At 47.1% G+C, this 27681-nt stretch overlaps 2 protein-coding genes across 3 annotated transcripts in view; one reads left to right on the top strand and one right to left on the bottom strand.

Annotated features, from left to right (window-relative positions):
• SYN2 (synapsin II) overlaps nucleotides 1–27681 on the bottom strand; it is a 125536-nt gene that overhangs the window by 13958 nt on the left and 83897 nt on the right. The window contains exons 5-10 of the mRNA XM_084765231.1: nucleotides 24325–24414; nucleotides 13931–13993; nucleotides 13409–13551; nucleotides 7839–7913; nucleotides 7310–7412; nucleotides 5933–6082 (exon numbers count right to left, since the gene is read on the bottom strand). Of these exons, the coding sequence (XP_084621357.1) occupies nucleotides 5933–6082; nucleotides 7310–7412; nucleotides 7839–7913; nucleotides 13409–13551; nucleotides 13931–13993; nucleotides 24325–24414 (624 nt within the window). The remainder of the gene's footprint in view (nucleotides 1–5932; nucleotides 6083–7309; nucleotides 7413–7838; nucleotides 7914–13408; nucleotides 13552–13930; nucleotides 13994–24324; nucleotides 24415–27681) is intronic.
• On the top strand, nucleotides 16043–22746 carry TIMP4 (TIMP metallopeptidase inhibitor 4). Of its 2 annotated transcripts, none has more exons than XM_084765243.1 (5): nucleotides 16043–16629; nucleotides 17761–17858; nucleotides 18270–18384; nucleotides 21204–21328; nucleotides 22101–22746. In XM_084765243.1, exons 1-5 carry the CDS (start codon nucleotides 16491–16493, stop codon nucleotides 22197–22199), a joined length of 576 nt encoding a protein of 191 aa, XP_084621369.1. In that variant the 5' UTR covers nucleotides 16043–16490; the 3' UTR covers nucleotides 22200–22746. The 2 variants fall into 2 exon arrangements, with proteins under 2 accessions (XP_084621369.1, XP_084621368.1); XM_084765242.1 differs by having other exon boundaries at nucleotides 16065–16629; nucleotides 22082–22746.

Below are 27681 nucleotides of genomic sequence, written 5' to 3' on the forward strand. Positions count from 1 at the left end.
CTTCACTCGTCAGCATCTGGAATTCCTGCATTACTGCTCGGCATTTAATCTCTGGAAGATTTCACAGGAAGATAGAAAGTGTGAGATCGATGTAATGAGACATGAAAACAAGCAAATAAAACCCAGCCACGTGAAGACAAGGAAGCCATCTCTCTTGGCAAAAACCTGAACCCCTCTCTGGCCACCTGAAGGTCTCTCCCTTGTTTCTGGGAGTCTGGAAAGCAGCTCTCAGCTCCCCAGAGCCCCAGCTTCAGGCCCAGTGATTCACCCCACACTTCTCAGCTATGGCCCAGTTGTCAAGCTGTTCTTGACATACTTGGTGGCCCTAGGTACTAGGTTTTTCCTAAGCTCTAGAGATGAAGTTGTGACCAAGTTCCTACTCTCAAAGACTGAGTATGTTTGGGGGATGGGACAGCAAGGGTGACTGGCAAAGAGGGTCTGTAAGTATGGACCACAAAGGCTCTGCAGTCATTGGCCACCAGGTGTCACTGCCACCCTGAGAACAGCACACCCTGGGTAGAGGTTTCCTTGAATGGGGCAGCTGGAGGCTAACAGGCCAGGCCAGACTGAGCCGGAGTCACTGACAGCCAAATCAAGCTTTGCTGTTCATCTCTCTGCATTTGGTGACGTGGTCGGTGCCTCCCTGATTCTTGGAAGGATGCACAGCAGTTAGGTGACTTGTGTTTTCCATGTTTAACCCACTGCAGGTAAGGGGCAGGCCTGCGGCAAGGCAAGGCATACCCACCCTCAACATCCTCTCCTCCCTCCCTCTAGCCTGCTTCAGGGAATGTTTAATCATAGGAAGGAACTCTCTAGTAGTAGAACAGGGATGGACAGAGAAAGAGGCATCGACAAGTCACAAATCTGTCCTGGTCCTCTTCTATATTGCTTGGCAAAGGGCAGATCATAGGGCTTTGTGATTTAAGCCAGAAATCCTTTCTCTTTCAGCCTGTGATTCCATGGTCACAGCTGAAGCTAACAAGAGCGGCTTGCCTGAGGAATGGCATACTTGACACAATGCCGGGACTTGGCAGGAGACATGACATGTAGGCTGGGGCCCAGGCAATGTTTCTTGGTTTACATCTCTTCTGCTTGCACACTACCAAGGGTCCCTTAGCATCCTCACATTAGTTCCAAATAGAATGACAGGGCCATTGAAGGCATTGGTTCCAAATGGGGACACATCGTCAATTACGTTCTATGAAGCCTACTACAGGGACAGAGGAAGTAGAGTAAAAAAAAACTTGCCCAACCAGGAAGAGTATTTTACCCTTGCCATTTAAAAAAAGACCTGCTACTAAACTCAGAGATATTAAAAACAGATTTATATTTGTTATTGTGGTTTATATTTTCTACAGACAACTGACTGTAACTTGGGCAAACTGCTCTCAACCACCTTTTTTTTTTTTTAAGAAGACCTGTGATGTTCACATGTGCTGCATAACAATATTTAGCTCAATGACTGGCCATACACATGATGGTGGGCTCACGAAATTACATTGCCTAGTCATGGCATGCCCTCTTAGTTTGCACTACATCAGTGAAGTCACACGAGATCAAAACTCCCCAGGAATATCCCAGTTGTAGAACCCTGCATGACTACATCCAATGGCTGCTGGGTTCTGCAGGCTTTGCTAAGCCCTTGAGATGAAATGGTAAACACATTCCTACTTTCAAAGTATTTGCATTCTGGTAGAAGTGATGAAAAAGCAAAAAGAAAGAACAATCTTATCCAATGGGAAGTGGGGAAAACAGCTCAGGGAGGGGAGGGTAGCAGCTGCTAAGCAGGTGGCAACTTTGGATGATTGAAGAAATGTTGTACTGTCCTGAAAGTTTCTTTACCAAAACAGTGAGTTGTGCCAAAAGCAAAGGCGGGAGGGCGTTTTAGGGAGAGGCTACGAGAGATGCATAGGCCTTTAGGACTAGCGTGGTTAGAGCCTAGAGCACACAGTGCAGATGGCACAGGTGTGAAAGGTCGGTGAGATCCTATATAAGTAGCTTGGGAAATGTAGGCAAAGGGAGCAGATAGGGTGTTGGTGGAAAAGCTAGGACTGGGCTTTGGCTATGCTGTACTCAGACAGGCAAATGAAGGTGCTGAGCGGGCATTAGACACACGACTCAGAATTGCAAGGAGTGGTCAAGGCAAGAGATAGATAGAGGTTGGCCAAACTTAACAGGGAATTTTTAAAGTCGGGGTACATCTAGAGATTTATCAGAAGTGGAAGGGTCAGGAAAAAATATCTGGGAAAGAAATGTTAAGACCAGGCTTCCCTGCTTTAAGTTACTCCACACTGTATAAAACAGTTGTTCTTGTAGACTGTGCCTTACTCTGAGGGACTCCATTTCACGAGCAGTTTTGGGTCCCATTTTAAAGATGGAGGACACCTGTGCCCTTGGGTGCACACACACAGCACCATCTGTCCAGCACCATCTACATGGCACCATCTATTTGGCGTAGACTAACAAAGTACTTGTTCCTGGAGTAAAAAAGATGCCATCATATAAATTTATCAGGGTGTATTAAATCACACCAGGGAAACTGGGCCTAAGAACTTATCAGACACACCAGGTAAGAAAGGGTATCCTTCCCTGTATACTCCCCCCCTGGTCCCAGAGGCGGATTCCCAGAACTACAATGCTAATACCCCTCCCTCACTAACGTGTCACCTGGCCAGCCTATGTACGTATGCAGGACTGGCAGACAGAAAACTCCTGACTATCCTTGAGCTTTAACTCAGTCCCCGCTGCAGACATGACTATTCAATTTCCTCCTGCCTGTGTGACCTGCCATTCATCCCTCTGCTCGTTCCTCCCTCTAGACTTCCCCTGTCCCCTTGCCTCTGTAGACAAACTCACCTCCATACTCCACTCTTAAACCGGCAGCTGACAACCAGCAGCTGAAGTGACAGCTGCTTCTTCAGCTTTTTCCCTGCAGCTAGGTTTAGGTCACTCTTCTTATCAATATAGACTCTGTTTATACTCCTATCAGCCCCCTTCTGAAAAGCTCTTGACTTTAGCCTGCTGTAGCCACTCTTTAATCTACGTACACACATGGACAGAGACACTGCGAGGTGTGTGATGAGCATTCTTAGAGTTAATATTTGTAACTAAGATTGCAGTGAAAGAGCTTTCTGATGCCTTAGCTAGGTCACCGTGAAAAGGTGGGAATATTTGGCAAGCTGACTCTGTTTAAAAAAAAACAAAAACATTCACACCTTGTGAATTTATTGCCGTTCAATAAATTCTGACATTGCGGGAATGCACAAACATGTTTGTCTGTTTGACATAACACATTCACGACAATAAGTCACTGAGGTAGAATGAAATACAAGAAAGAATGTGGTTACAGAGTCTTATCAAGCAGTACCCTGAAGGAGTCAGCTGTATCAAATGCTATTGTGCAACGAAGGCAAGAAGAGACATAAAAGTCAGACTTGGTGACGTGGCGGTGACTCTGCGAGGAGCAAGTTCAGTGGGATGGTGGTGGTAGACTGGGATTTGACTTCGGGCTGCCCAGTAGCCAGTCCACATCCAAAAACAGTCTGACACCACCATTGGGGTGGACTGAGAAAATATGATATGATAAAGAGGTGACAGTGGGAAAAACAGTGGGGGGAGAAGTTGAGCTACAGTGAATTGGGTTTGAAGGGTGTTTTATTGCTCTTTGTTTTTTAATGGGAGATGTTTTCACACGGTTGTGACCATTTGGAAAAGGATAAGTTAATGAAGGAAAAGAGCGGGGACACCTTAAAGCAAAAGGCGGGATCCAGAACACAAGTGGAGGTTGGGCCTTAGAAACAGATTCCTGTGGGTAGAGTGCAGGGCGTGGGGAGGGGCTACAACGGAACAAGAAGGCAGCTGGTCGGGAGGTGTGCCTGGCTCCTGAGCCTGGCCTTAGAGTGGTGAATGTCTTCTCGGTCATCAGCAACATGTCCTTACCTAAACAACACAGGGTCTGGAAATGTGGCCAGGGCAGTTGTGGCTTCGAGGCCTCATCTCGGCATCTTGCCAGGTGTCAGACTGTTGCTGGGTGTGGGCTGGCTACTGGGCAGCCCGAAGTCAAATCACAGACTCAGAGGGAGGTTAATATGGAGTACAGGAATTCATCACCACTCCAATTTAAGTCTTGGATATTCCAAAGAGTATCAACCTGAGTGTCAACCTTACACCCAGAAGATACCACTTCTCTATAATCAAAGAGGATGGAAATATTCTAACCCCCCAAAATTTATTATGTGTATAATGGGCTTTTTCAGATAAGGTCTCACTATATAGTCCTGGCTGGTCTGGCACTCGATTTATAGACTAACTCACAGAGATCTGTTTGCCTTTGCCTTTCCAGCTGTGATTAAAGGCACCCACCAGGCCTTGCTCCAAAGAAAATTTTAGATTGGATCGCCTGTGATAGACAGTTAAACAGACCCAGAGACAGGTCTAACTTATCAACTACCACATTGTTTCAATTTAGTCAGTTTTGGCAAAAATATTTATTATATCCCATGTTTCTACCTACTTTAAACAGTATACATTCTACTGACTAAAATGACAGATCTCTTGGCAATTCAGGTTCATAGTCCTGAATGTCAGCCTTTCTGTCTACAGTTCTGCAATGCTTGAGTGTTTAGGGTAATTAGCTTCTACCCTAAATAATAACCTAGTCTGATTCTGCCTGCCTGGTATAAACTTCCAGCCCTTTATTCTTCCTCAGTGAAGGCCTTCTAGAAGGCTGATAGCTTGCTAGTGAGTGCAGTGCAATCTCGGAAGGCATTCGCTCATCGCCACATAGGGTGCTAGTGTTTCTCCAGGCCTCAGACTGTACCATTTCAACCCAGAATGCGCCTCTTGCCTATGTCAGCCTTCACTGGGGGCTTCATGTTGTTCTGCCTTGTTTTAGGGTTTCTTCTCTTAATTCTCATGATGCTCTAGGGATACGGACTGTGGTTACCTTTTCTTAACTATTGCAATGGACCTTGTCCAAAGCCATAAAGCCAACAGATGCAGGTCTAGAATCCATATTCGGTTGATGTTCATTTCAAATGGACTACGCTGCTCTGTTCTGTTCTGTTATAGTCTATTCCCAGAACTCTTTCTAAGTGAATTTTTGAAGGAAAAGGTTTCTAAGAGAATCCTAACACACACGAAGCCTGAGCCTCGTTAAAGAGAAATGATTGCTCTCGAAGTCACACAGATGCTTGGGGAGCGCTTGCGAAGACTCAGTGCCCCGATTCGCCATCCAGGTTCTTATTGCTCTGCTACGTTCAGCACAGAGAGTCGTGGAGATACTTCTGGAAAATGAGCTACCTCCCTCATGCACTTCAGAACTTCAGACCTGAGGTCTTCTCTGTTCTTTGGCTAGCTGCAGAGCTGCTGAGCCTAAGGTTTTGCAAAAGTTTGCGTGGGTTTCCCAGTCGACCTGTGTCGAGGGTGCTGCCACTATGCTGGGAGTCGTGTGCCACATCAACCGAGAAACGCCCCCTTCTCTCCCAAGAATGAAAGCAGGTTTCTAACTTGAATTTTACCTTGTTAGTCTTCCTTAGAACTGGGGACTGACTTTTCCCTCCTTCCAAACAAGCAGCCTTCTAAAAAAGATACTGCAACACACACCGGCAGTGAAGAGCCAGTGAGCCATCTGGCCTGGACTTCCCTCAGAGATCTCCTAGTTCAAAACAAGGCTTCCTGAGTCACAGAAGAAATGGGCCATAGCTCCCTGGAGCCTTGGGTACTCTGCTCTGATACTGCAGACTGCTGAAGAGCAGGCTTCTAAAAAGGGGTACTTGAAGGTAACCCAGAGGAAGGAGCTGAAGAGGAAGGAGAGAGAAAAGACCTTGGGTCCCAGCTAGGCCTGCAGGTATCTGACCTCTGTCTCTTCCCAGAGCCACAGTGTCTGCAGCAGTGGCTCCCGACTGTGCGGTGTCTCTTTGCAGTGCCTTACCTGTGGCTGCTGGGTGGTTAAAGGTCTCTGAGGAGACAGGGCAGGAGTCCTGGACAATAGCTGGTTCATCTTGCTGATGACGAGATCAGTGATGAGTTGTCTGTCCTCCACCTGGTGGTCCCCAATCAGTGGCATGCTACAGTCCATGACCTAATAAAAGATATGGAATTGTAAGGACCCTCTGTGTTGTGTGGGAATGGATACAGTTTAAGCCAGCAGAGGTGGCCGGTTGGCTGGAACCGTGTCCCTCAGCAGAGACAAGAACCGTCTGCTCCTGATACAAACATTTGCCATGACCCCTTCCCTTTCCTTTTACCTGGAGCCGGGATCTGAGATGCAGACTGGCTGGCTCCTGGGAGTGGGAAGAGGAAAGCAAGGAGAAGGTATGGCCTGAGGCTGGAAGGTTACAGGGAGAAGAGCAGGAAGACAGGAAGGGACTGCCTTAAGAGCAGGCAGTTTTCATCTTCTGACTTTTCATTGTCTGTCTGTCTGCAAATGGTCCGCTCATAAACAGCCTGACTCTCGCCCGTCCTTGCTCCTGATGGGTACAGCTTCTCTGCCTGCCACTCATCTTGATTCTTCCTGTATCTAGGGCAATGTCTCCCCACCCCCTTTAGGAAATGTCTGCTTTAGGAGGCTCATAGACTCTGGGGGTCCGAGTCTCACTTGCTGAGGATAAACAGGCTTACCTAGAGAGGGTGGTATGGTTATCTAGAAAGCTCCATGGTACGCAGGCTATGGAGTAAATTCTGAATCTAAAACCCACTTTGGCCTCCTGACACTGGTATCCTGGAAACACCAGAACTCCTCTACTCCCAGGAAGACTGAGCCTAGTGGGAGGAGAGGGTGGTGTTCACACGGGCATAGCTTTCCCTTCAACAGGGGGAAAGAGTTAGCCAAGCTTGGTTAGGGGACCTGGCAGAGCAGAGCATCTCAAGGCTAAGAGATGTTAAAAAGAACTATCTGTATCCGGGTGCCCAAGTTGACACCGATTCACCCTGAATCCATAAGCACACACTCATGGCAGAGAGGCTGTCCTTCCTCACTTAATAAAGTGATTGGGCTGGACTGAACGATTCTCAAAGGTGGCTTTCTCAGAGTTGAAAAAAAAAAAAAAAGATACAGTCACTGCCATGTCTCCATAAAGGCAGGCTGGGGACCAGGAACCTAGATGCGCCATCTGTTGTTCCTTGCGTGGCTTGGCCAACAGCTCTCCGCTTAGAGAGGAAGCTTGCTATGCAGCCCCGCCATCTTGGAGCTCCATAATTAGAAGACTCTAAATGTAGTATGGGATAATTCACGCAACTTTTGAGCCAAGAGTCCGGTCCAAGCCTGAGTGTTACTGCCCAGTTATCTGTTCCTTGGGCCCAGACTTACCTCAAAAATGTAGTCTTTCCCATCTTTGCCATGCACAGCTTTGACTGCACAGATGTCCAGGCCACCAAACATCTCAGAGCAGGCATCTACCCAGAGCTTGTACCTGGATGGGATAGGAAGATGTCCTGAGGCTAAGAAACCGAGCTTCCATCAAGCCTCCATTCTGGTAAGGTCTCTCTGCCCTACCCCTCCCATCCCTCACTTCTATTTCCTTTCTTCTGCCCCATCAAGCACAGCCCCTATTTATGGCACCTCCTCTTCCTTATCTCCTGAACCTACCCATATTTCTAAGACCAGAGTTAGGCCTCACCTTGTCCAAAAGGCCTTCCAGACCACACTGTTACTTCTTTATTGGAACCTCTACGGTACATAGCCCTTATCTCTGTAACAGCATTTGACTTGGCCCTGCCTGATCTTGCTCACTGGCTGCCGGAGCTTCTGTGTTTTATTAATCGTGTCTATAGAGAGCCTCCCTCCCTTCAGATGTGGCTTATTTTCTAACACATCTTTATTGACATCTCTCACTCACCGGTCTGACATGGCGATCTGCTCCAGCATTGCGGAGCCAGTGTTTGTCTTCCAGTTCCCTGAGATGGATGTCCTCCTGAAACAAAGCCCCACCAGGAAAGGACAGGCTGTGAACCATACCAGGAAAGGACAGGAATTCCAGAACCACAGATTACCAGATCGCCCCTGTGTTCCCTACCAGAATTCCCCTGAGCAACCAAAGGGTCTATCTGTTGGGCCTAGAGTCACCAGTGGTGCCTTGTTTGCTCATCAAAGGTCTATCTCATACAGCTCTGGCTCCATGGAGCCTGCCCCAGAGTTTTCAACCTGAGGAGCTCTTGCTCTATTTGAACCCCGAAAAAAAACGACCTATACCTCACTCGTAATCTTAGATCTACTTTTTATCTTAACTATTTGAGCGGAGTTGTAGGCCAAAACTTGACCACAGCTATATCAAAGTCTTGGGGTACTCTGCCTTATGCTGCTAGCAGCCTGTTTAGAGTCTGGACTGACTGGGAGTAATGCGTGAACAACATCCCACTAGCTCTCATGGGTATCTCCCACCATCTTAACCTGGACATTCTTTTAACAGTTACCCTCTGAGGGTCTCTAGAATAGTAGCAGTTTAAACTTAGTGAGTCACTTCCCCTTTGGGGCTTGCCTCAAACAGCTGAGGAATCAAGAACCAGCCTCTGCTAGGTTGTGCTCCTCCCATGAAGTGGCTCTAGCCAACCAATTCACAGTTTGAATAGAGCCAACTAGTCCTGGCTAAGTAGGCGGTAGATGGGCAAATTTCTGGATCTGGATTGGCTGGGTGACCCATAGGTCACTCTTTTTCTCTGACCCCATCTTGTCTGTGAACACAGGGTTACCATAAGGGCCAACTGGTACAAGCTTAGATAAAGAGAGCTGTTTCTATTGCTAAAGTTATCGGATTTTACCTCTACCCAGTCAGGAGGGAGGGGGAGCCTAAGGGACCGAAACGCACTTTTTAAATTATGGGCAGGGCCTTCACATGCTGTCCTTAGCACTCAATGCTATGTGGAGGGTTCTGGTGCTGGTTCCCAGGTGTTACCTCCCTGGTGCTCTGATTCCAGACACTGAGAAGCCCACAAATACAGCCAGCTTTTTCAGAGCTTTACAGTGATGCAGTGAGTGAGCTAATGGGGTGACAATAGTCCTCATACACGAACAGTGCAAACTGCTTTTGAAAGTGCACCTTATTGACCGCCCCAATGGTCAGAAGGTAGGAGCCTGGCCAACTTTACAGATAAGAAGAATAAGGCACAGGAGGGTTCTTGTCTGTGACTGCATCTCTAGTCAAACCAGATATGAGACTTTCAAAAGTCCCAGGTACCCACTACGCCAATCAGAAATGAAATGAGATTCTTCAAAGCTAAAGTATACCACAGGTTAATAAAGTTTAACAGATATCTACAGGATAACCCATCTAACAGATAAGAAGTACACCTCTCAGAGGCTCGTAACACCTCTAAAATCAAACACACAGAGGCCACAAAGCAAACCTTAACAATAACAAAACACTGAAATAATTTCTTATGTCTTATCAGACTACAGTGGAATAAAACTACAAGTCAATAGCAAGAGAAATCACAGATCTACACAATTACATGGCAAATAAAAAATGCACTTTTGAATGAGTACCAGCTCATTAAAGCAATCACAGAGGAAACTAAAATCTTCCTAGAATCAAATAAAAATGACAGCATAGCTGATTAAAAGCTCTGATACAGCTAAGGAGGCTCTAAGAGAAAAGCATATAGCCAAAGTCCTAGTGTAAAAAAAGAAATCAGCTAGGGCTCAAATAAATAACTTAATGATGTGCCTCAAGATTAAAGAAAAGCAAGAAGCCAAACTCAAAATGTAGTAACTGGTAAGAAATGGAGATAAGGGTAGAAATTAAGAAAACAGAAACTAAAGGACAATATACAGAACCACAAATTTAAAAGTTGGCTTTTTGAAAAGAGCTAAGCAGAAGAAACAGAAGACTAAAAACCACAAAAGTAGAGATGAACAGTAATGTGTGACAAGAGACTTTAATGATAGCCAGGGATCATTAGAGAATATTTTGAAAACTTATATTCTAAAAAGCTAAAAATCTAGAAAAATGAATGCATTTCTAAAAGCACATATGTCCAACTAAAATTAAAAGATATAAATATCTTAAACAGACTCCTAACAAGCAACATGATTGAAGCATTAATTAAGTCTAATTAGAAATAAAAACAAGGACCAGATGGAGTTACTGCTGAATTCTATAAAGATTATTAAGAAAGACATGACATCAATACTTGTAAAACTTACAAAAAAAAAAAAAGGAAAGAAAGAGATATCACAAAAACTTATTATACAAAGCCAGATAGCCAACCCAGGTAAGAACATGAAACAAAAAGAAAACTTTAGACTCATTTCATTGATGGATATAGATGCAAAAATTCTCAACGAAATACCTACAAACCAAATTCAAGAATACGTTAAGAAGGACTGGCAAGATGGCACAGCTGACAACAGTGCCTGCCACAAAGAGTAATGCCCTGAGTTTGACTCTTAAGTCCCATATGGAGAGAGGCAACTCCAACAAGTTGTTCTCTGACCTCCATGACTGTACTGTAGCACGTGTGTGTGTGTGTGTGTGTGTGTGTGTGTGTGTGTGTGTGTGTATGTTCGTGCACACACATATAAATAAATGAGATAAAACATTTAAAGCACATTAAAATGATACATCAAGGTCAAGTTGGTTTCAATCCAGGGATGCAACACTGATTTTTCATACAAAAATACAAAGAAAAAAAAAAAAGCACCAGGCAGATCTGGGCCCAGGGGTTCTGCTTGATCTATGGCATCAACCAAGGACAATATGTGCAGTCATCATCAAACCCCTACCCAGACCTAGCCAAGGGACAGAATATTCTCCACAGTTAAGTGGAGACTGGGGACTGACTTTCACGTGAACTCTGGTGCCCCATATTTGGCCATATCCCCTTGATGGGGAGGCCCAGTGGCACTTGGAGGAAGGATAGCAGACTACCAAAAAGAAACTTGCTACCCTAGCATCATATTCAGGGGGAGGAGGTCCCCATCAGTCACAGTCATAGGGAAGGGGAATGGGGTGAAAGCGGGAGGGAAGGAGGAATGGGAGGATGCACGGGATGGGATAGCAATTGAGATGTAATATGAATGACTTTATTTTTCAACAAAAAAATTTTTTAAAAATAGAACCATATAAATAGATTTAGTGACAGAAATTACATGACTATCTCAATATACATAGAGACAGCACTTGGTAAAACACAGAAGGGAGGAGGAGCCCTTCTCCTCTATCATCTGACCCCAGCCTAGCGAGTCTCATCTGGTCCAGTCCGAGGACTAGGGGGAGGGGGGACAGGGAGGAAGAGGGAGGGAGGAGGGGACTGGGAAGAGGTGAGGGAGAGGGCTGCAGTCAGGATGTTAAGTGAATAAAGTAAAAGTAAACAATGTTTTTAATAGAAAGAAAGAAAAGGAAAGTGGAGACAGATCTGGAAGTGAGTAGACAGTGGTGGTGGTGGGCAGCCAGTGATGGAGGGTGGACCTATAAGAGGGGGAGGCCAGTTTGACACTTTTTTCATGTCACTTTTGTTAAGAGTCCTCAGCTCCTGAGCCAGAGGGAAACATCCATTTCCTCTGAATTAAGAACTCCACATGAGGTAGTCGGCCTGAAGGGGAGGATGCGCGAGAAGACAAACAGGGTTGCAGATTTGTCATCCTGGCTTCTCCAGACAAAAGTGAAATGATTGCTCATGAGTCACCAGAACGGTAGATGCCAGGATAGGGATGCCGGACATTCCTTCCAGCCGCTGCTGCGGTTCCCTCTAGCCGACACCGCTGGCTGTGAGGTCAAGATCTGATCAGAGAAGCTCAGGTCAGCTTGTCCACAACGGATCTGCCTCCCTCTGGTATGCGGCAGCGCCATAAGAAGGTCAGGGAAAGCCAGATGAAAATTGGGCACTTCAGACAACTGCCCAGATGTTTCCAAATAGCTGAGTGAATACTTGCTTTCAGCTATGGGGGTGTGATGACTGAGCTTCTCACTTTTGGTTTAACAGGGGGAGTTGAGTCATGTGATACTGATTTACCTTTCTACTAACTCAGTGAGAGAGGGAGGGCATGGGTGAGCGGGGACACCTTGTGTTTTGGGGGCAGAACTGGAAGGAACTGGGCTGCGCACGAGAAACCAAAACCAGGTGACCAATTGTTGTCAAAAAAAGTTAACTTTAAAAAAAAAAATCAGAAGAAACGAGAAACAAAAGACACCTCAGCATCCTAAAAGCTCCAAGCCTATAGCCAACATTATTCTAAGTGGGGGGAAGCAGAGAGCGTTTCACCTAAAATCTGGAGTAAGACAGGAGAGACTGTTCTTGCCGATCTTAGTCAACAAAGTGCTCAAAGCAGGAAGGCATCCCCAGCACCCCGCTTCAGCCTTCTTCAGTGGTGCTCCCTAAGCCCCTGAGTGCTCACTTCCATCCAAGGTGGGAAACAGCACTCTCATCACTCTCCCACAGCAATTCACCGCTGAGAAGAGCACGCTCTGTGGGAAGGACTAAAGCTGAGGGCGGCAGGGATGGGAACCGGTATTTCCCTCTCTCTGGAGGAGCCAGCGGTGAACAGAGCGGGAGAGGGGTGGGCAGTGAGGGCAGATGGGTATGGGCAGAGAGACAGGAAGAAGGCATCCACCCTCATGTGCTGACGCCCTCAGTGGCAGAAAGCAAACGCATGTGTTACTGATGGTCTTGATTTGTAGAGAAAGCTACGTCTTATCCAACTTTTTAAAAGGCCAGAGGTTATTATCTCAAAATTGGAGCTGTACACTATCCACATATGTATGACAGAAGGAAGGCCCGGCAGACCTTGAAGTCTTCTGTGTTCCGGACATCCTGATTTCTCCCTGTGGATGTGACTATGTGGAACAGCCATCCACTCTTGGGAGAGTGAGGCCTTCAGTGTTTGGTGGCATTCCCAAGGCTGGTGTTGACATTAGGGGCTCAGCTGCCTCTGTGCTCTTGCAGTCTGGGGAAGCACACAGAGCCCGTTGGCAGTATGAACTGTGTAGTGTGTGTAATATATAAAAGAAAGTACACAGGGTCACATGCTACACATCCATATTTTTTTTTTAATATCAAACTAAGCATTTCTGTGAACACGATGTAGCGGCAGGTTTAATGACTGCCATGGTTTTGGAAGAGTAAAGACGGGTTAGTGTCATCGACATTTGTCATATCCTGCATGACAGTGGGATTGAAGAATTCTTGTAACTACTGTTAGTAAAAAGGCCCATATACTGCATATACCTCATATACTGCAGTCTACAGCCTGCTCCTGTCTGAAGAAAAAATAAAATCTACTTAGAGGCTAGTGAACTGGCTATAATTTTATTTCTCAGACCCCTCCCCACCCTGACCTATAAGGAAGTCAGGCTAAGAAGCCTGACGTAGGGGCCACCCTCTCCCTACTGCTACCTTCTGGATCAGATGAGGTTAACCTGAGGTTGCTGAGGGCAAATGGAAAGTACCCGCCGAACACCCCACACATACTCACATGTAAGCCTTGTAGTTGTTGCCAATCTTCTGAACCCGGATGTCATACTTGGCGTCAATGAAGGGTTCTGCTGTGGCATAGGTTTGGGTGAGGGCCACCACACTAGCAATGTCCTGGAAGTCGTAGTGATTTTCCACTTTGACCTAAGGTTGATGTAAGGCACACAGAAAAGGCGACATGTGCACACAATCCCTGAGAAGCCACAAGGGCCTGAAGCCTCCAAGCCAATCACACAGTTTCTAATACTGGCAAAACATGAGCATCCCGTCTCCCCAGCAGTTCCTTTGTGTCTAGTCCCTCCCCAGAGCCAAAGTCATATTTGTTGCAAAAGATCTAAGGAGCCAACTGGGTTGGTTGTACCCTTCCTTGTATGACTGGACAGAATCCATGGATTCCAAGGGACCTGGTCAGGTCCTTGGGAAGAATCCACTAACGAAGGAAAAAGAGTAGCCTGCAAATCAGCTTGCTGACAAAAAGCCCCTTTTGACTCCCCCCAGGCCACCAGCAGCCATCCTGCCTTACCTTGCCCATGCCTGAGTGAGCATGGCCAATCTTCACCACCACAGGGAACGTAGGAAGTGTAAGCTGAGAGCAGAAAAGGAAGAAACAGACTGGTCAGTAAGTCTCTTCTCTTTGGAATCCTAAAATATCCTCCTTGGGAAGACCCTTTAAAGAACCAGTGCAGGGGCTGGAGACAGCTCAGTGGTTAAGACAGCTTACTGCTCTTAGGAAGGACCTGGGTTTAGTTCTCAGCACCTACACCAAGTGTCTCGGAACCATCTGTAACTCCAGCTCCAGGGAATGTGACACCTTCTGGCCCCTGCAGACACCCACATGCACACAATGAACATGAACTCATACAGGCATAAGTACATCCACACAGACTTAAAAAAAAACCAAATATTTGGTGAATATTATAAAAATGCATTGCATGAGAGTCTTGAATAATTAATAGAAATATTGAAATAAAGTAATGAGTGCAGCCTACTGGTTCTACACACGGGACCCACAGAACGACAGCAGTGTTTGCAAGGTCTCACAGGAGTGGCGGCAGAGCTGTTCTCCCATCTGGCGCTCCACATCTCACTGCCTCAGTTTTCTCTGTACTAGACAACCCAGGCAAGACATCCTCTCACCTAAGGAGGGTTTTATTTATTTATTTTTAATTCATGAAAGAGTAAAAATTGCTGTCTGTGAGTTGTACTGTAATAAACTAGGAACTGTCTGGAATGCCTTTTGAGCACCTTGATGTCCGCTGAAACATGCGGCCCTGACCACCTCTCCCTGTCAAGTGCCATCTTCCCCATGTCAGCCGTAACTGTCCTCTCTCTCTGTCACACTCTTCACTGCCTACCAACACCACAGTCTCAGTACCAAACACAGACTGAGTATGCCAAGGCCTTTCTCTGTCCAGCTCAGGATTTGGAAGAGATGACATAAGAACTCGGTAATGTTTACTCTTGGGAGACATCCTTAAGCAAGTAAACTCTTCCTCGAAGCAGCCCGGTTTTATCCCAGGAGGGGTAGGATTTAAAGGAGCAAGAACCCTCCAAAGGCAGGATTTTGAGCTACCACAAAATGCAGGCAGAAGTAGCATGGAATCGTGACAGCGTAGGGAGAGCGCCAGACACCACAGCGGCAGGTGAAGGCTCCAGTTCTGTCAGGGTCACTGGATGGCACCAAGCCTCTCAGCTTTCACATCTGCCAAGTGACAAGAGAGGGCTGATGCTTTTCAGCTCTGGGACCTGTCACTTGCCTCCGTCTGACTTCGTTCTCTTCCAATTTCTTTCTTTTTAAGCAGCGCCACCACCGCTACCATCTAACTAATGTCATCGAAAGGAGACGGACATCGATGGTAGGGAAAAGTCAGATTATATAATGTAAACTCAGAGTTCCACGGAGTGTAGCTGTGATGAGAAGAAACGTGGGCTTGGTGTTCTGGACAGCAAAACTAAGAGAAGGAGAAGCCATGTAGTTCAGACCTATTTTCTGGAGAGAGAGAGAGAGAGAGAGAGAGAGAGAGAGAGAGAGAGAGAGAGAGAGAGAGAGAGAAAAGAATGGGGCCCAGAGTGGCAAAGATCACTAAGGGACCCAGTGGCAGTCAGCATCAAGACCCAGCCTCCTGTCCTCCCAGGCAGTCATTCTACGAGCTTCTTTTCATTCAAATTCTTGGAGCACTTTGCTGACAAACAGTGGACAAGGCTTGGGTCACAATGACCCGAATGCCTGGCTTGTTTGCTAAGCGGCTCTACCTTCTGCAACATGGCAGTCTCCATGGGGCCAATGATGCGCAGTGGGGGGAGCTCTGAGGTCCAAAGTTTGCCCTGAGCTACAGGACATCCCGTATTTTAAAGCCCTTGGAAAGAACTGCCCCAAACTCTCAGCAGAGTCTTCAGGCTCCGGCTGTTTGAAAGGGTTTTAAAGCACTGGCTACTTTCTCTGACATCCTACCCCACCCCCCCAGCTGACAGCGCCAAGACACACACGCCCCAACTTTCTCTGTCCTGTTCCCTGACTGTTTGCTGTTGCTTTGGAGCCTCATAAATAGGGCATTGAAAACACTTCCTGCGGCTGAAAGAAGCCCTGAGTAGCTTGTCTCATTCCCAGTGTGCAGCTCAGCGAGGGGTCCGTCCTCCTCTGTCACTGTCTCTTTTGCCTGTTGTAATTCTGTCTGCCTCTGACTTGGCCTGTGTCTCTCTGTCTATGCCTCTCCTCACTTGCTCTTAGTGCCGGAGTCTTAGTCCCTCATCTTTCTGCCTTCTTGTCTCTTCACTGGTCTTGGCTTTTCTCTTGCTGCCCCTAACGCCCGCCGAGTCTTCCTCTATTTCCAGGCTGCTGCCTTTTTCGGAATCTGCAGGCTTTCCTCTGCATTGCTGGGTCTGTCGGTCCGGTCAGGAGGGCCTTGGGTCCTTCAGCTGTGGGTGGCCTGGTGCCAAAGGAGGGAGGAGCCCGTGGGGGCGGGATTGGCCCTAAAGCCACCTCATAAAGACTGAGACTGCACGAGGCTTTCAGGAGGTGTCCTGGAGGAGCTGTTTGTTACGACTGGCAGACCCCAGGCGCTCAGCTGGGGCTCTGCAGTGTCATGCCCTGGAGTCCCCTGGCTTCGCTGAGCTGGGCACTGGTGCTGCGGCTGCTGGCCTTGCTGCGGCCACCCGGGTTGGGTGAGGCTTGCAGTTGCGCGCCTGCGCACCCCCAGCAGCACTTCTGCCACTCAGCTCTAGGTGAGTTGTGGCCCTTGAGGACCACAGCAGGGATTGCCTGTGGGAAAGCTGGTTTAGGGCAGAGCTTTAGACCTGGGGTCCAAGGGAACGGGTGGAGCTCAGATCATGTATGGATGCCTCCTCCCGCTGCAGCTGATAGGTCAGAAATGGCTATTGCTTTATTGACCTTGGAAGTGCAAAACCTGATTTGTAAGAGATTAAATATTCTATTATGGACCTCCAGAGTCGTTCTATTAGCTAGCTAGATGGGCCCTAGCTGTCTCTGGAGCTATCTAGTAGTTTTCAGAACTCCTGGGGTGCCGAGGGTGGGTAGGGGGTGGGGTGGGGTATTTGCATTACAACACCTGCCTCCCTGGCTGAAGCTGAAGTTGCCAATGTGCCCCAACAAGACACCTTCTTTGACACTTTTAACTACTATTTGCCCTTCATTTTTCTGAAGGTTTCTTGATTCCTTGCTGATGGGTGCTGCTATTTTTCCTAAGGTGTTCTCCACTAGGTGAACCTCCTGCAGGGGGAGGACCCTGTCACTGAGCCTCACGCCTAGTGCAAGGTCCGATGGAGAGGAAGAACGTTTAAAACAGACTTTTTCCAGGACTGTAGCTCAGTGATAGAGCATGTGCCTCTCACGCATGAGGTTCTGAGTTCAGTCTTCAATGCAAGGGGAATGGTGGAGGTTGGGGGGTGGGGAAGGGGGAGGGGAGAAAGTAAGGAACAAACAAACCAGTTCTTGATTAGATGGCAAGAGATGAACTTCCTCAGTGGAGAATTGAGACACTTAGAAATTCGATAAACATATGTTACTGTCACTTCTAGGTGAGCTATGGGGTTCTAAGACGTATCTGTAACACACCAACTGCCTTGAAGGGACTCCTATTCTGCTCACTGTACCCACAGCTATGGAGAATTGTGGAGCTGTTGGAAACCAATAGATTAAAAGGCCAAAAGAGGACAGTTTGAGGACCTAACAGCCTTGAAGGGTTTAAAGCTGGCAACCACTGCAGAGTAAATTCCAAGTCTCTTCTCTCATACTGCTGAGAACCCAAAACACTGAACCAAAAATTCTCTGGACACTCAGAGGACCCCAGACCATCCAGATCCCACAGTGTTGGATTTTCCCTTTTTTCTGTGCAGTAATCCGGGCCAAAATATCCAGTGAGAAGGTAGTTCCTGCCAGTGAAGACCCTGCTGACACTCAAAAACTGATCCGGTATGAAATCAAACAGATAAAGGTACATGGGGGCAGGAAGGGGCTGAGCCATGATGGGTTGATGGAGGGCTGGGGTTTGTGCTACGGGAGGGACGAACCTGGTGAGAATCAGGCAGTGGGCTCAGGCCTCCTTATGAAGGTGCCAAAGTGGAACTGTGTGAGCTGGTATGCGCAGGGGACGGGAACCAAGTAATATTCAGGGTGGGGACTCGCTGTTTATCCTGTCCTACAGCTCTCTGTCCATGGGATCTCCTCCATCTCTTAGTGGGGTACACTAAGGTTTAGACTTAAACAAACAAAAACAAACAAACACTAGCAAGGTCATCTGTATACCAAATCTAAATTTGGATTCTGTGTAACGTTTGGAAAGAAATGAGCATCTTGTAACCTGCTGCTGTGCCCGTTGCACTCCTGACCCAGTGCTGCCTTTCAGATGTTTAAAGGGTTTGAGAAGGCCAAGGATGTTCAGTATGTCTACACACCGTTCGACTCTTCTCTCTGTGGTGTGAAACTAGAAACCAACAGCCAGAAGCAGTATCTTTTGACTGGTAAGCTAAGGGTTGAGTTGTGGCCATGTTGGGAGGCGCAGTGAAACTCCCTTTCAACGCAGGAGTCCCTCTCCTGCGATCTTGGCCACTGTTTCACCATGTTAAGGGCAGGATGCTCTACCATCTAGACCAGATAGTTCCACTGGGAAAGTTTTAATTGGTATAAGGTTTTTTTGTTTTGGTTGGTTGGTTTTTTGTTTGTTTGTCTGTTTTGTTTTTTTGGTATCTTGAGCCCCAATATGTCTCTGGAAAAGTTCCCTGTTTATCTCTGCCCTGTGCACAAGCTTGACTCTAACAGCTCCACCTCCATGAGTCTGGGGCTGAGCCTGCCTCCTCCATACTGAACTAGTTGAGAGAGAACAGTAGCTGAGCCACCTATACAATACAGCCTAGAATATGACCTGGGAATAAATGAACACATTACTAGAATATTCTGGAATTCGGGAAAAGAGGTACTGGTGTAACTGGGAGCAAGGAGGGCAGCGTCACTGTTTGAGTGGGCTCTTAGATGTTCTACAAATAGAAATAGCTATAATAAAGAAAGCAAGGAAAATAAAAACCACAGCTCACAGGGAGAACAGGGAGGAGTTATTCATGGAGCCAGCAGATGACCATATATACTACACACTGCCAGCCCCTGGGTAGGAAAGTGGAGATTCTGGAACAGGTCATGGGCCTCAATGAGTTCATAGTCCAGGCATGTCTCCTGAAGAGTGACAGGAACCAGAGGACACAATGAAAGGGGCTTCTTGGCTCTAAGGATGTGGGATTATGCTGCCCTGGCAGCCTCTGCAGAGATAGTACATGACATTGTACCCTCTGCTTCCCTCATAAGCATACCAGTCCCTTTACATCTCTTGATACCACATCCCTTTCCTAAGCACTCACTTCATGCGTCTCACCCTCACTGAGGCACTAAGGTATACCAGGGAAATGAGACCCAGGACATCTGTCCTCAAGTGGGTGAAGAACAACCAAGGGTGAGGATACACAAGAAGAGCATAACCCTGCAACAACAACAAAAAAACAAAAACAAAAATACCCCAAACGTGTCAATGGTGTCCATGCCTTTAGGAGAAGCCAATGGTTCCTTCATTGATAAGTAGAAGTCCTTTGTGACCAGAACACTGTGGCCATTGTAGCTTTTTCTTTGTCACTTGTCAGTGACATGGTACCTTGCCTCTTTCTCCCTGAGAGCTGAAATGAACTACCTGTAGTTGCAAGGTGTACGGCTGTCCTCCCGCCTTTGTGCAGACAATCCCAGAGTCCAGAGGCCTTTGCACTTGTTTGACAGTGAATTCGCACGCATCCCTTCAAGGCAGTTTCCTTTGTCTACCGTCTTCTGCACTTGGAGATAATCGTGCTTTCCTTTGTTCTTTTATCTGGGCAATTACAGTCCAGAAACCTATGCCAACTTACTTCCTATCCTCCTAAGGGGCAGAAATCCTGTCACACTGACTTCTGCATCTGCTACTAGGTTATAGCATCTGCTCAGTGAATAAGTGGTTGAGTGTCTAAGTTCTAGAGGGATGGCTTTGATGAAGAGATATACTGGGAAAGATCTATAGGGCCAGTGAGATGGTTCAGTGGTTAAGAGCACTGGCTGTTCTTTTAGAGGACCCAGTTCAATTTCCAGCACCCCTATGGGGACTTACAACTTCTGGGCTGCTTAAGAAAAAGATCTATGAAGCCCGGTGTGGTGGTGCACTCCTTTAATCCCAGTACTCGGAAGGCAGAGGCAGGTGGATCACTGTGAGTTCAAGGCCAGCCTGGTCTACAAAGTGAGTCCAGGACAGCCAAAATAAATACATATATACATACATACATACATACATACATACATACATACATAAATAAATAAAAAAGAAGAAAAAGATCCATGAAAGATTGGAAGTAAATTGATACATTTTTAAAAAGCACTCTCTTATGGGGAAATGCTCATTAAGATAGATATCAATGGGGCAAGAAAGGCCAGTATGGATATTGGAAAGTGATGGACATCTTTTGTGGGCCTACAGCTGTACTGAGAACTCTGTAGACATTCTCTCAGCTTTATTATTCCCATCCTCCATCTGAAAGCTCCTGTGACCTTCTTTAAGGTTACAGCAGCTAGTATATAAAAGAGGGAGTCGGCCCCCACTCTCCCCACTAAGGATCTGGCTCAGGCCTGCTCACAAGCTAAGCATGTACTCTATTACTGAGCTTACTCACAAGCCCGCAGTCGGTCATTTTGTTGTTTGGTTTTTACCTGTCCCTTTTGCTTGTTTCTCTAAGAAAGGGTCTTGCTATGTAGCCCAGGATGACCTCAAGCTTTTGATCCTCTTGTCCCAGTCTCCTGAGGGCTAAGGTTACAGGCACGTGCCACCAGATCAGACAAGCTGCCATCTGCCTCTAAATCCCACCTTCTTTCTGCTTCATGCTAGAGCAAAAGACTTTCAGCAGATCTCAGAATCGTCCCTTGTGCAGACGCTATGCCCTCGTCTTTGCTTTAAAGGTTATAGGGATTTCTCTGGTCCCTTCCCCTAAGTTGTCACTGCTGTCAAAAAGCCATTTGAGACTAGAGTTTTCTCTGTGTTGTATAGTGTGTGTTTAGCATACATAGGGCATGTTTTCAGCGTGTGTGCACGCGCGCATGCACACACACACACACACACACACACACACAGATGGAGGGAGGGAGGGAGGGTAAGAAGGAAGGAAGCAAACAAGGAAGCAAGGAAGGAAAAAGAAGAAAGGCCATTACAAAAGTTGCTCTTTTGGACTGCCTAGTGACTGGAACCCCTGGTCTCCTAACTGGACTCCTTTCCCTCTCTCCAAAGGCCAGATTCTCAGTGATGGAAAAGTCTTCATCCATCTGTGCAACTACATTGAGCCCTGGGAGGACCTGTCCTTGGTGCAGAGGGAGAGCCTGAATCATCACTACCACCAGAACTGTGGCTGCCAAGTAAGGGAATGTCCATTTCCAAGGTCTTTTTGTGGGTGAGGGACACGTTTAGAGCCTTGTGGTTGCATCCTTCATGTATTCCTCCACATACGTGTATTTACTCACTTCCTGTACTTAAGTTGTGCCATGGAGGTTGGGGACGGGAAAACAGGGTCCACAGTACCTTACCTCAAAGTACTCATACTTAGGGTAGGACACCAGCAACCACAGCCGGCAGACTGAAATGCTATTAAACCACTATTTAAAGAGAATGTGATCCAGGCACATGGGCCGCTCCTGTAATAGCAGTACTTGAGAGGCTGAAGCAGGAAGGAGGATTCCAAGTTTGAGACCAGTTTGGGCAACATAGTAAGACATTGTCTTTTTATATTTTAAAAAAAAAAATAGAAAAGGAAGCATGGAAAGACAAAGTACTCTTTTCCAAGCCCTGTAATAATTTATTTATTTTCAAATTTTAATTCAGTCTGTAAGAAATTTGTGAAGAAGTAAGATGTTTGTTCTAAAGGTAAAGAAATAAAAGTTCGGAAGAGCTTTTTACAGCCATGGTAAAATAGGCCCATCAAGGCTGAGTCTATGTGACACCAGGGGGATAATGCTGTCCATAAGGAGAGGGGGAGAGAGCTCGGGAGGAAGTCTGGGGCTGGGAGAAGACAGGGGCAGATGAGATGGTGGCGAGAGCACAGGAGTGAGTGTGAGAGGCAGCAACAAAAAAAGGATGTGCTGTTCACTCTGAAACTGTCTGATCACGACTAGATCACCACTTGCTATGCAGTGCCCTGTACCATCTCAGCCCCCAATGAGTGCCTCTGGACAGACTGGCTGCTGGAACGGAAGCTCTACGGGTACCAGGCCCAGCACTATGTCTGCATGAAGCATGTTGATGGCATCTGCAGCTGGTACTGGGGCCACGTGCACCTCCGGAAGGAGTATGTTGACATCATCCAACCCTAGCAAGGACCAGCGACCACCTCCTTGGAAGAGTTCTGAAGACCAAGCCAGTTTTCAGCGGTACTCTGGCCATCACCACCTACCATGTTGCTGTCAAACAATGGGAAGTGACAAGTGGATGGCCTGGCCAGCAAAATGGAGGCTGTGGGGGCATGTGACACCTTATGTCCATATCTCAGGCTCACAACTTTCCAAGGGCTGGGAAGGTATAATGATTTATCTGCCTTGCCCTTGGCTCCTCTCCTCAGTCTCCCAAATCTTGTTAGTCTAGTTTACACCTATTACTGAAAGTTTGTATTCTGGCTCTGTTTAACTGGCTTTTCTTAACTCCTACGATAAAGGAGCAGCTGTGACTGTCACAAAATGGCACAGCCCATTGCGATGTACACCACGGAAGGTGGGCCGGCTGTATCCTGAGTGGGCTGGGTGGCTAACATGAAAAGAATACAGTAAAGCTCCATAGCCTCTGCTCCCACTGTCTGGGCTTAGCCTAATCCTCTGACACACTTTCATCTGCTTGAAGGACACAGTGAGAGCTGAACAGCTTGCTCTTCCTCAGTGTCCTCCAAGTCTCCTGATTCTACGGCTCGCAGAAGGTCTAGCCCAGCTGGCACACATCATTGTACAAGAAAAGACTTACATACTTGAACAAGCATTTTCCCCTCAGGTTAAATATCTCCATTGCCTTCTATTGGTGACCAGGGACTTCTCTTCAGCCTCCTTTGGGTTGCTAATGTCTCTGTTCCTGCTTTAGAACTTTGTTTTTAAACAAGAAGGGGGGAGGGGGGCAACAACCAAAGTGACCCCAGAGCGTGATCTTTTCCTGAGGCCACATTTCAGTAGAGGGTGCGAGGGAGACAGTACAAGGACCCTCTAGGGACAAGATGCTAGCTGGGGACGCACCTTGCATTCACTTCAAGTTTCTTCACTGGCTCTCCTTGCTAAATGTTAGAGTAGGAAAAAGCTAGCTGTGACCCTGAGAGTACTCCCACCCTTCAGCTCAGCCCCCTTGCCACTGTGTCTTGGACTCTAGCTCCCAGTCCTGAAGGCTCCTCCGCCTCTGTAAGTCTTCAGGCTTTTTCTAAATGGAAAAAACACTGACAGTGGCCTCTGGGGTTTATTAAGTCACAGAGCTCAGCATCCCCAAACCTTTTCCTGGGAAAGCTCTAGAAAAGATGGTAGAGGTTATCAGTTCTTTTTTTGACAGCTCAGGACTATGTTTCACTTTTGATATGTAGTCAGCTGGTGAGCAGGGCCATGTGTGCTGTCCTGGAAGAAGGTGCTGGGTTCAAATGCAGTGATGGAGAACCCTTTTGGAGGAGGGGGTTGGAGGGGCCAAACATCATCTCTGTCCCAGAACACAGGACTTGGCAGGTTCTGGCAGTGACCCATCTCCAAGTGGGACCATCCATCCAGTGATAATCCCCACAGCATCCTTGGGCAGAGGATGAGGGGATGGGGAGGAACATGGGAAGTAACCTCCAGGTCGCTCAGTATGAAACATCCTCACAGCCTTCAACCAACCATTTTCCTTTTCCTTCTGACCTCTGGGGGATGGACTCAGAGGAGGCATAGGAGTATCTGTGCTTTGTCACAATTTGGTGGTGGCCAAGGAGATGAAAGTCTAGCGAAGAATAACAGGAGCAACAGCTTTTATCTCAGGAGGCTGCACACCTACTGGAAGGCTATCACCTGAGGAACTTCTCTGAAATCACGTGTACACTGTATTAGCTATCCTGGTCAAGGGCAGCTATGCCCTTAGCATAGTTGGGAAACTGACATCCAGTGAGGGAACGTAACACGCCAGTGACACATGGCTGAGCTAGAGCTACACTCAAAATCATGAAACCTCCTGACTGTTGGGTCACAGATGTGTAACTCTCTCCTGTTAAAATGCCTTTTGTTCCTGCTTTTCTGTACTCTGTCAGCTAGCTACCTCTGCTGCTGTAAGCAGCGCCACAGCTGCCTGGCTCTTGCCAGACCTCTAGAGTCACCGTGTGGCTAAGAGTAGGAACAGCAGAGAGTCAAAGCCCCATTTAGCCACCTACCATCTCTCGGTGATTGGGGTAGTAGGTCTGCTCAATGAGTGGGAATTTCTCCCCTCCCAGCGTCTTGAAGATGGCCACCATCTGAGCAAACTGCAAAGACAAGAAAGAATTTCAATGTATCTTCAATCCCTGGAACAGACAAAGCATCAATTTATCAAATAAATACAGAACTTTTGCTCTGTAGAAGGCAATACTGAGATACTGAGAAAGGCAAGGTACACACAATTTCTATTCAAGGACATAATGCTTTAGTGAGGGAAGCCAAAGATAAAGCTAGTATGCATCAAGGGCCTACTTAATTGTAATGGCTTCTACATAGTCCCTTTTCAAATTGACGAGGCTGCAAAGGCGTGGGGGAACTTCACTTGAATCGTAGAACTGGGGCTGGGAAAGTGGTAACCATCTGTAATCTCAGCACTCAGTGGAGGTAGGAGGTAGCCAACCTGGGCTACATAGTGAGCTCTAGGCCATTGTGCTGGGTTACATGGTAAAATCTTGTCTCGAGGAAAAAAAAATTAATAATAGAACTAAAAGGAGATGAAGCTGGGATTGAAACTTGAGTCTCTAACTCAAAATGCCTATGCTTCTGAGTAATGAGAAATATAAAGCTGAAGAAGTAACATGCCAGGTGAAGAAATAAATGATACACACACACACACACACACACACACACACACACACACACACACACACGTGCTATACAGAGTCTGCACAAGAGTTCATCGGGAAGACCAGAGGGTCAGTGGTGAGATGGTACTGACTTACTGGACTTAAGCACTGAACTTGCTCAACCCCTTTATGTGGTAAAAATGAGAAAAGGCTAGGTTCAAATATTCAGCACTGGGGCTGTAAGGCTTCTGGGGTGCATCTTGTACTCCTTGACCTTTCAAAAGCAAAGGAATTAAGAACAGAGAGGTCAGCGGCCCAAGGTCACACTCTTGAGCCAGGTTCACTGCCAGACCTTTCATTCAACCTTCCAAGTACTTTTCAGATTCCGCATACTCTTCTCCCAGAAAGCAGAGGACCTCCCCACTTAGGCCAGTGATCCCACCATGCCAACCCCAGTACATGGGCAGCAGGGGAAATCTAGCATCTTTTCTCTAGTGGGATCACTTCAGGCTCCAAACCACTAATAGCTTGGTTGGCTACATGAGCAAGCTGTTAGCTAACGCGACCTCTAGTTGTCAGAGACCTTTTTACAAAGTTTAGGTCCCATTCTCTGTAAGGAATATTAGTGTGTGCGCTACACAGGATGGCTATTGACAAAGTAGTCTTCTGGTGTTTCCCCCTTAATTTGCTAGTTAAGTCCAAAGGCTCCTCCTTCCCAGACTCCCTCCTCAGATGGGAGCAGAGAAGGGTCAGTCCCATCAGCGTCTCGCACTGTGCATCAGGAAGATTGTCTTTTATTACACTCCCCCACCCCAAACTCCTCTATCAGACCACGGTCCTTTTTTTTTTTTTAATGAAGATTTTATTAAAACATGGGGACACGTGAGCCTTTCTTGGCCACAGCTTTCAGTGACAAGAAACTTTAGAGTTCTAAGACTTCCTTTAGGACACTTTGCTGTTGAAAAAGACTTCAGACAGACTCCATTCCAGGTCTCCTGTTTTACGTGTGAGGAAACTGTGGCTGGAGGAGCCTTAGGGCACACCTGCTATTGGGGCCACCCTGGGAGAGTGCCCGGGTTTCTTTCTTCCTTGCCCACTGCATCTTCCATTTGTTTACTTCCCATCCATGGGTTCTTCCATTTTCCTCTGACTGCCAAAACTGACCCCGCCCCTTTCTTCATTCTCCAGCTCTCCCTACTGCTTCACATGACCTTCATAGCTATTTGCCCACCTGGACCTGGCAGGATTCCTTCTCTGCCCAGGCTTCTAAGGCTCTCCAGCATCCTCGGGGAGCTGGTGCCAGCTCTGCCTAAAGACCTCTGTCCTGCTGCGGCCCACACTCTGGCATGGCACCAAGACATGTGGGGCCCTATCTTCCCTTCGTGTGGGTGAGTTACACAGACAACCACAGAGATGCCAGCAAGGCCTCCGGCAGACTCCCAGGGACCTGGGACAGCCAAGACTAAAATGACAGCCAGTTCCCAGGCTCCAGTTGGGTCCCTGAGAGCTCACTCTACCCTCCCCACTCCGTTCCCTGTCTGATTAATGTACGGGCTTGGCATCAAACCTCTGCCTCCCTGGAAACTTAGATTAAGTTGCAAGTACACAGTTACCAATTAAACAAAGGTAATATCTGATAAGGGCTATTTCCTCTATGCGGACTGAAAGAAAAATGAATCTGAGAGCTGGTGTGGAGTTGGCAATGAAGAGAAAGATGCTTACTTAAGCCACTTATCTAACGACTCAGGAAAGAATTCATTGAAGAAATGGGTTTTCAGGTTCTATTTGGATAAGGTGTTATGTCTGTCTCTCCTAGATATATGCTTTATAGTTTTTAACCCAGGTCCATCCATCAATCTCCAAGTAACCCAGAATTGAGATGCACCCAGAGCAACCAGGGATGGTGGCATTCTTGCTTTCTCTGCACCGTTGCTTTCACCGACAGAACTACTTCTTCTGAAAACTCATAGCTGGCCTGGCCAGTTTCGGGAACGGCGGAGTCATTGCTCAGAGTCATCCTGGTACAAGGAAATAGCCTTCTCTAGCCCACCGGACGGCTCTCTTCACGTCAAGAGCAACCCGCAGTAAGAAATATAGGAAACACGAGCCAAAGTGATCATATCAGAGGGACACTCCCCTCGCTGTCACTGAATGTGTCCACTTCTACTGACAAGCTGAGAACAACGTGTAAAATGTCGTTTGTGTGGCAGCTGCTTAGTGAGGCCGCAGGGAGAAACTGGCACGTGGCCAGCAAGCCCTGTTGTTCCCATGCGACGCCAAAGGCAATGTGCTGGGATTGGGACTGGGTGAGAATGTGACCCCTCACCAGATCCCAGATCCCAGGAGGGATCTCGCTGTTCCTCCCTTCTCTAGCTTCTATCACAGTTTAGGAAAAGAAAGCACGGGGCCATTTTCTTTGGACGGTCTCAATATCAGGGAACTATAATAACTACATTGGCAAAGTAATGGCATATACTGGTTTTTTTTAACCTTTTAAAAATATTTTATTTATTTATTCATATTACATCTCAATTGTTAGCCCATCCCTTGTATCCTCCCATTCCTCCCTCCCTCCTGCTTTCCCCCTACTCCCCTCCCCTATGTCTATGACTGAGGGGGACCTCCTCCCCCTGTATAACGGAATATACTGTTAATCACAGTTAATAGCAGACACAGAAACTGGGACACATGAGATGGTTAGTCACAGGGCTGCATCATTAAATCACTCAGTAAAAGCTGATACCAGTG

Source organism: Acomys minous (assembly GCF_964271855.1).
Source record: "Acomys minous genome assembly, chromosome: 17".
Classification (NCBI taxonomy): domain Eukaryota; kingdom Metazoa; phylum Chordata; class Mammalia; order Rodentia; family Muridae; genus Acomys; species Acomys minous.

Excerpts from the sequence above, each read along its gene's own strand:
- TIMP4 (XM_084765242.1), top strand. The coding sequence starts at position 16,491 with ATGCCCTGGAGTCCCCTGGCTTCGCTGAGCTGGGCACTGGTGCTGCGG. Across the intron at positions 17,859-18,269 it reads ATGAAATCAAACAGATAAAG|ATGTTTAAAGGGTTTGAGAA; the intron begins GTACATGGGGGC and ends GCTGCCTTTCAG. Across the intron at positions 18,385-21,203 it reads GAAGCAGTATCTTTTGACTG|GCCAGATTCTCAGTGATGGA; the intron begins GTAAGCTAAGGG and ends CTCTCTCCAAAG.